Source organism: Adiantum capillus-veneris, chromosome 10, assembly GCF_014529385.1.
Source record: "Adiantum capillus-veneris isolate H3 chromosome 10, ASM1452938v2, whole genome shotgun sequence".
Lineage (NCBI taxonomy): Eukaryota > Viridiplantae > Streptophyta > Polypodiopsida > Polypodiales > Pteridaceae > Adiantum > Adiantum capillus-veneris.
In genome coordinates, this window is record NC_140940.1 from 50,521,959 (window position 1) to 50,530,966 (window position 9,008).

Genomic DNA, 9,008 nt, shown 5'->3' on the forward strand with positions numbered 1-9,008 from the left:
TTTTAAAATTTCTCTTTAAAAGTTCATGTGAGATAATTAGTGAAGCAAAGTATGTGCCTCTAATTTTTCAAGGAGGTCAAATTAGAGGTATCTCATGAGATACCCTCCCAAAAGTAAAGTAAAAGGAAAGTGCCAGAGAGTCGCGCGTCAGTACGTTTGTAAGAGACTGATTTTTTGTGCACGTATCATAGGGGATGGGTTTTGATGATTTTGTGCAATCGAGCGACACTGTCGAGGCATGAGATGTGCGTCGACTGACGCAGAGCTTGGAGCGGGAGCCAGACTGGGAGACTGGGAGCGTCTCTCTCTCTCTCTCTCTCATTTCTCTGTGGCTTTCCCATCTTGCCCTGTGTTTTGCGCATCAGTGGTCGAAGACAAGGGTCTGCAAACATGCTGAAAGCGATGCGTGGAGATGGAAGGCGGATGTCAATATCCCGTTCAAATTGCTACCAGGGCCGGGATTGAGGGCGATGCAAATAGACTGGAAGTTGTGCGCAAGTGTAGAAGGCTGCGCTTTGTCGTGAGAGGGAATGCGGACGCGGAAGACGACATGCAAATAGAAGCAAGTGTGTGCATCATCTGCAACCAAGAGACTATTGTTGAGAGTTAACATATTGAGAGAATCTGCGAAGGAAATTAATTAATGAGTGTAGAGTAGACCCAACAATGTCACATTAGTGAAAAGAATGAAAGGAAATCCATAAAATCTCCAATAGAATGGGAAAAGTAGTGTTTCCATACAGAATGCTTCTACGAATAATGTATAATATGAAAAGAGTGCAAATTCTAAACGTAAAAAATCTTGAAATCCCAAAGAACACATCACTTAAAACTTGAAAAAAAAAAAAAGCCGCTCCACATAGCCAATAAGTGATAAAATCGCAAGGCCTGCTCTAAAGTTCTAAATTGATAAAATGAAATTAAAAAATAATTTTAGCCAAGAAAAAAGAGAAGTCATCTCTCTAACCTTTGTCCTTTGGACATGCCAAAAAGTGAAAGTGAGAGAGAGAGAGAGAGAGAGGAGAGAGGGAGGGGGGGGGGGGGGGGGGGGGGGGGGGGGGGAACCGTGTGTAGGAGCCTACATAGAAGGAGAAAAGTTCAAGATTGTAGACAAAGAGTCGTGACATTGCATGAAACAAGATAACACTTGGTAAAACAAGTGAAAGGGTCACCATGGCTTTCTAAAATAATAAGTGGTAAAATCATTTTGTTGAGTCTAACAAGAATTATATAAAGTGAAAAAAATTTCAGAAATGACTCTTTTATGAAGCGGCCAAGTTTCTTTCTTGCAAAGAAGCAAACCGGAAATACTAGAAGAAATATTAAAATTTACGAATATTTGGACTAAGTTCTCACATATTTCATCGGTTTTTCTTTCTTTTACCATGGCTTACTCACACACACACACACACACACACACATACACATATACTAGCTCGCGCACCCCACCTACCGGCGGGTCTCGCTCGCTCTTACCATCTTACTCTATATGTGTTTGTGTGTGTGTGTGCATCTTTATACATCTCTCCATGACACACACATACACGATCAACACTCACACGATCGACACTTTCTGTCTTTGGCCCCTTTAGATTGCTCCTGGTACATTTAACCCCTTTTGCGCAGAGAGAGAGAGAGAGAGAGAGAGAGAGAGATTACAGAAAAGCACATGACTAAAGCACATTACATTAAAAAATAGTTTACATTATTGCCAAAAAGGCTTAGGAACATATCTGCATAGCACTCTTAGTCGTGCTATTTCAATAGGATCAAGATATTGAGCTGGAGCTCTACAAACTTCTCTTAAATCTATTTTTTGAACCCAACTCAAGTAAATCTTGTAATGACGAATCAACCCAAGCTCTTGCTTTAAGGGCATGAGCCTAATGTTGGGAAAGAAATAGGGATCAAGCAACTTGATGTAAATCGTGTCCAACTGTTCATCTACATATGACCCCCAAACATTGTAGTTTTTCTCAATCACTTCCGATGCCCATTGCCATCCCCGTTCATTAGGTATAAAGAAATTTTCTTCAAAGGCATCAACAATAAAAAAATTTACACTTGAAAAAATATTCACAATTTCGTGGGCCATTTAATTTGCTGCAAGAAAGGAAGACAACATTAGTACTTAAAGCTTAAAATGAGAGAGAGAGAGAGAGAGAGAGAGAGATGATCAACATGGCCACTTAAACACTTTAAAAAAGTATAAGCGCAATACGAACACTTCAATTAGTAATTGTCATGCCAAAAAGTGTCAAGAGGTTCATTAGGTCAAAGTCTTTACAACATTCCAATTTGTTTGTTTACAACGACTCATATTCTACTCTATAATTGGACGATTGAGGATCGAATATACCCCATTGATAAACTTCACAATTAATTTCAAAATTTCAAACTCTTCATCCGAAATGTAAGATTTATGATTGTGATATATCTTTCGCAACTGAATATCATAACCACAAACATTAACATAATAAATATCAACCATATGTAGTTCTTGTAGGACTCTCATCAATTTTATTTCACTCAATATTTGTGACACTTTGCATAGTAAAATGCTTGACCGTCCACAATTTCCATACCACCCATCAGTATATAAATACACCCAATGATGCCACCAACACCATGTACCATATCCTTGACAAATGTACTCTTCCTTAACTTTCAAATATATAATCATCCTTATATGTATTGGGAGAATAGCCAATACATCATGACCCATGTTAACCTACATTAGCAATTCTCAAATCTCTCTCTCTCTCTCTCTCTCTCTCTCTCTCTCTCTCTCTCTCTCTCTCTCTCTCGTAGATAAAAACCCACTTCAATAAGCCAACAATAACTAAAAAAATATGGTACTTAGCGTGCATATACAATGGATCAAAGTGTTCGATCATCTAGAGAAGTTGAGCCTACGACACACTCTACTTGGAACTCTCAAGATCCAAGGTCCGACACGTCGAACACTGCGACCGAGATATCGAGGTGATTACCCCAAAGAATAGATTCTAAACATCCATTCATTCACTCCACGGGGACCGTATGAAAAGTTGCAATTGAGAGGCCATTGCATACCTAGCTCGCGTATAGTGATTCGCATATCATCTATATCACACTCTATGGGATAATAACCTACAATACTTCTAAGAAATCGTGCTCCATATAATGCCAAGACATAATGTCTGCAATAATATTGAAGCATGCAATGAAAATAACAACCAACCATTCAAACATAAAAAGTAACAACACATTTAACGTCATATGGATTCAATTTCAAGCTATACGCACCGAAGGATCTCAAAATCCTCGATAATACGAACAATATCCTCAGCATGTGCAGGACCCCTCCACAATGGAGGATCTAAAAAAAATGTAACGCGTGTAAACATACAAAATAAAGGCCACAAAGTTCTCATTCATGGTAAAAGTAAGTAACAAAGATAAGATTTTACAATTACATACCTCTAATATAAGTAGGTACATCATTGAGGGTGTACGAAACCATAATGTATCGTGCCATTCTTTATCTGCTCTAACAGCACACATTTGGAAGTTTAAGAGGAACAAAGATGAAATAGAATAAATAAGACTTTGACGATTATGCCGTAGAGAACTATGTCCTTCTTTTGTTTGTTTTAGTGGGATTTAAGAGAGAGAGAGAGAGAGAGAGAGAGAGGAATGAAAGCAATTCAAAAGACTTTGAAATTTCACAACTTCACAAAGAGACAATACAAAACAGTTATTCAAAGTGTAGCCTTTGAGAGACCACATTAGGGATTCTATAAGTCCAAGGACCTATGTTATATACATTTTGCAAGATACGGGGTGGTGTTTCAACTTGAGTAAATATCCTCAATCGATATGGTGTATTGCGGTCTCCAGCAACCCCCACCTGCTGTGCATTGATTGGCCTCTCGTCACTCACAAACCAGATATTAACTTGAATTTGACGATGCTCGTGGTCCGAAGAAAAGGAAACATGGTAGTATCCAAGAACTTCCATAGACATATCTCTACCTAAGTATAGCATTTCATAAACACCTACGATGATAAAACCTCGATGGGAGTGATCTCTGCAAAGGCATCCATGAATTATATAGAGCAATAAAAGCTTAAAACTACCAATATACCATATATAAAAAATAAAAACTCTTACCATATAATATGAGTTGTATCAAATAAGATCGACAAAAACATAGCAGGAACTCTTCCCCTCCAATCTTCAACAGAGTAAGTCAATGTATAAGCCAATCTTCTCAAGAAAAGAATAGGTCAAGTTATAAACTAATTCAAAAACGAAGATAAATACCTCGAATGAATTCTGTGATGTGACCGACTAGTCACATAGGAGGCACTGCGTCAAGGATCCATCTGTGGGCAATACTTTGATCTAAGAGATATGAATAAAATTTAACATCAAGTGTGTCTGACTTTAAGTGAGAGCCACAATGTCAATTTGAACTTATTGTTATGAGCTCGCTAGTTGTAATACTTCCTTGAATACAATGTTTGGAGTGTAGTAACACTCTGCTTGAGTGTTTTTCAGTATTGACAACAATCCTCATAGAAGCTGCACTTCGTACACATGACATTGCAACATACAACTGTCCATGAGAGAAGATCGATGATGGAAGATATAGACCAAGAATTCCAAGTGTTTGCCCTTGTGCTTTGTTGATAGTCATCCCAAAAGCAAGCCTGATTGGAAACTGACGACGCTTCATTTGAAATGGAAGCCCCTGATGGTTTCCAATAATAAAGTCAATCCTTGGAAGAAAAACTCTCTCTCCAATATTTGATCCTGTAACTATCTCTACCTCAATTACCTTATGATGAAATTGCTTGCATATCAATCTGGTTCCGTTGCATAATCCACGTCTTGGATCCAAATTTCGCAGCAACATGATAGGAGCATTTTCTTTCAATACTAAAGCATGAGGTGGAAAACCACCACCAAGAGTAAGGCTACTTAGATATTCAATTGCGTACAAATGTGTGTTTTTCTCTGACATACAAATTGAATCTGCACTCAGATACTCTTTGCAATCTCCATGCATTCTTTGCAATGCATAGTCATTAATTAAATCCACCTCTTTATTCCGCGGAGCAAGTAATGCTCGATCTCTGAAAAAAGTTGCATGATCTTGCACATGACACAAATCTCCATATATAAATCTTAGAAGATATGCCAAACTATTTCTTGGAAGCATCATTTGTGAAGGTATTTTGACTCTGTCTAATTCTCCTCCATCATCCATAACCCCATTGCCAATATCAAGCACCCAACGGGAAAAACTTTGTTGAAATGAATTTGAACCGCAATCAAGTATACGCATATTTCTGGTAAGCCTTAGTATCTTCGTATATTTCCATATGTGAGAATGACACAATGAAGCATTTACAATGTCTGTACAACTACCTTTTGGTACAATAGGTAGTATTTGTTGAAAGTCACCTCCAAGCAAAATTACTTTTCCACCAAACAAAGTATCTCGCTGCATAATATCTCTTAAAGTTTTGTCCATTGCTTCAAATGCATAGCGATGTGTCATGGGAGCTTCATCCTATATAAGTAAAGTTTCATTCCTTAGAAATTCTGCAAGTTGACTATTTACCTTTATATTGCAAGTTGCCTCAGAGTGAAGCTCCAAAGGTATCTTAAACCTAGAATAAGAAGTTCTTCCATTACTCAAAAGCAAAGCTGCAATACCCGAGGATGCACATGCAAGAGAAACTCTACAATTTCCTCGCACTCGTGAAAGAAATGCATTGTATAAGTAAGTTTTTCTTGAGCCACCAGGACCATCTAGGAAAAATGTCTTCCATGAATGTGTGTCAACAGCTTGTAGCACTTGGTGGTAAGCATCTCGCTGATCCTCATTTAAGGAAGTCTCCATACAATGTGCTATACTACACTGTTCATCAACGTTGAACATTGTTTCTTTAGCCATAACACCATTTTCACTTAAGGATACCATTGTTGAGTCTATTGCAGGCAACATATAATCGCAAAGCCTCTTGCCATGTTATTGCAAAAAGCATTCTATATGAACCAAAGCTTGATTTTTTGCCACATCAAATCACACACTTGCATCTGAAATACGCATCCTTAGGGCATAAACATATTCCTCACAAAATTCGGTACAAAACCTGTCCCAAAGAGTAGCCGGATGAAGTGGCTCACAAAAGACTAATATGATTGCAAACAGTTGTCTCAACTGCATTCCATTTTGAAAAAAGATGCCTTTGGAGGCAAAGTGACCATTCTTCATCATCTTGCAATAATCCTCTAGCTATACATGCCTCCTTGTATGTATCATAAATGTGACCATCATACATCCGCAAGTCTTCAAAAGACTTACATCCCTTGCAAATATTGAGAAGCACTCGTAGGTAATAAACCTCACCAGCATTAGGGACAATATTATACATTCTTCCAATAGAAACACTCTGTTGTCGTGGAGACCATGCCTTTCAACTTTTATTCCATACGCAACCATTTGGAAAGTCAGTGTATGTGAAGCTATTTGCTTCTAGATAGTTTTGATTTGCAACAAACCATTCTGTCAAGGTAGTTTTTTTATTTTTCTCATTATCCAGCAAATGTGATACATCATCACCATCTTGAAATGTAACCATATTCTGCAATGGAAGGTGTACTTGCAATCATTGAATATCTAGCCTTTCACTATGCATGTCAAAGCCAAATATTCTCCACATAGCCTCAGATGCAGAAACATAACATGCATTGAGATAACTCTTGATCTCATCAATAGCTCCTTCACAATCTTGAAGAACAATAGTGGCTCGATCATGTCCCTTGTAGACATACTTATAAAGATATTTCACGGTAGTGAAATAGTTAAGCAGATCTCCACATTAATATGGGCTTGGTATCTTAGTGATAAGAGAGGGCTATAAGGTACAATCCAATGATTATCTAAATTGTAATTTTTAGATGGAACAAACCTTCCATCATCTCGTCTCATATACACAGGATATCCACTTTCGTTTACATTTGTAGACGTAGAAAATGTTCGTGGAAACTTGAATCTACACTTTCCATCAACCATACATAGAGAACTTGGGTTCAAAGGACCACATGGCCCATGAACATTACAAGGATTCACTACATCAAATAATTATGGAAACACATTCTTGTCAGGGAGCTCTACACAAACCAACTTGTCATAGTGTAATGTATCTATGGGTTTATATTCGGATGCAAGTATCAACAATATATGAGCATGAGGAAGACCTCTCTTCTGAAACTCAATCACTGAAACATGTCCAATCACCTCCCCAAATACGGCTTGCTTGATAAGTAAATGCATCATATCTTGGAACTTCTGATAAAACACTCGTATAGTCAGATCAGGACGATCAACAGCACTTTGTCCAGGTAGTAATGCATCATCTATTTTCTTCCATCGTGGATTACATGTGAATGTGATGAAGAGATCCGGTTTACCCCTACTACGAACAATTGCCATTGCATCTTGAAATAGTTGGCACATATATCTTGGACCTCCAACAAAAGATGAAGGCAGAACAATTCTACAGCCAACATTTTGACCTTCAGCCCCCTCTAAGCCATCTTTAACCTCAACCATGTCAACCAATCCTTGGCACACTTCACCACAAAGTGTTTTTTGGTTATTTCGCATCCACAAAAGCTGTGACTCCTCTAGAGTACTATAAGCATCCACGACATATTGTTGTAATAGCCTACCCCCTTGAAGAAGACACTCCACGGTATCATCTCTTATTTGTAAGCGAAAGACATAATATTGCTTTTGACTCTTTTTTTTTCCATCGGTAGTCTGTAAATTAATATGCCAGCCATCCTCTCCACTTGGAAATAATAAAACATACAATAAGGACATGTAAGGTCGATGCATGCTGGAGATTCTTTTCAAGCCCCCGTGTGGAAAATTCAGTACAATGTCGCGATAGCCAATATTTCTATCATCCCCTTGTCCTAGCATAATTGCAGCAACCTCCGAACCCCTTGGAGCAAGATATTGCCAACCATCACAACAATGCTCCGCAATAACCATCCTCATATTGGGTACAATAGCATCTCCAGACAAAGAAGCAGTAGATCGTAGAGCATTTGCATAGAGATTTACTCTGTGCATCATCAATTGTAAACACTCTAGAATACTACGATCTAAATTTGAAACATGATCCAATCTGTTTCTCAACTCATGTTCGGTATCAAAAAAATATACCGTGCAAAGCGTGGAACTTTATTTTGTCCTTCAGCACGCGCTAAAGAACCAATGTTATGATAGGCAGAGCCATGAACCTTAAAAGTGTATACACCTCTCCCACCATAATTAATAGTCTCATCGATATGGGCACCAAGAGACACAAATGCCAATGCGTTATTATATCCCCGAATGTTTTGTAAGAACTGTCTACTTCTTGTTGTGGTTGAGCTCATCAAATCTTTCAATTCATTTGGTGGCTCATTCAAAGGAAGTAATTGAACTCTTCCATAAGAGTAGCAATATTTACCCACAAATGTTTGGATAGTCTTTCCTTCATCCTTCCATGCCTTTGCTCCACATTTGGAGCAAACAAAATCTAAGCTTCCTAAGTTGTGCACAACACACTTTTTGGATAGAATTGGTGCCATAGACTTGTGATGTAAAAGGAGAGATGTTGGATATTCAAAGCGGATGGACAAACAATGCTTTTCTACTTTAGAATAGTTTCCCTCTACTATGTTCCTTGTTGTCCCAACATTCATGGCTTCAGAGTTTCCTTCATGTACATAATGCATGCTCTGCCTTTCATTGCACTCCAATAAAGTTCCAATAGTACTTTGTAGTGAATGCCTTGTTCTCTCTCGTGCTATTTGCTGCCTCGCCTTTCGGGAATCATCACACAGTTGACTACGTCGTGCATGACCAGGTGATAAGATACGTGGTCTAGATACCATCTATGCAATCAAGTGCAAATAGATCTCATATTATAAATATAATTTACTTGCTATAATT

At 38.2% G+C, this 9,008-nt stretch overlaps 2 protein-coding genes across 2 annotated transcripts; both read right to left on the bottom strand.

The window, feature by feature from the left end:
• Positions 1-2,323: 2,323 nt before the first annotated feature.
• LOC147448814 (uncharacterized) lies at positions 2,324-5,978 on the bottom strand. The gene is made up of 4 exons (XM_086521465.1): positions 5,616-5,978; positions 5,420-5,564; positions 4,827-5,005; positions 2,324-2,446 (listed from the first exon to the last, which is right to left on the bottom strand). The coding sequence occupies exons 1-4, from the start codon at positions 5,976-5,978 to the stop codon at positions 2,324-2,326; spliced, it is 810 nt and encodes a 269-aa protein (XP_086377591.1).
• A 1,164-nt stretch (positions 5,979-7,142) lies between these two features.
• Positions 7,143-8,791, bottom strand: LOC147448815 (uncharacterized). The gene is made up of 2 exons (XM_086521466.1): positions 8,235-8,791; positions 7,143-8,133 (listed from the first exon to the last, which is right to left on the bottom strand). The coding sequence occupies exons 1-2, from the start codon at positions 8,789-8,791 to the stop codon at positions 7,143-7,145; spliced, it is 1,548 nt and encodes a 515-aa protein (XP_086377592.1).
• Between the last annotated feature and the right edge of the window lie 217 nt (positions 8,792-9,008).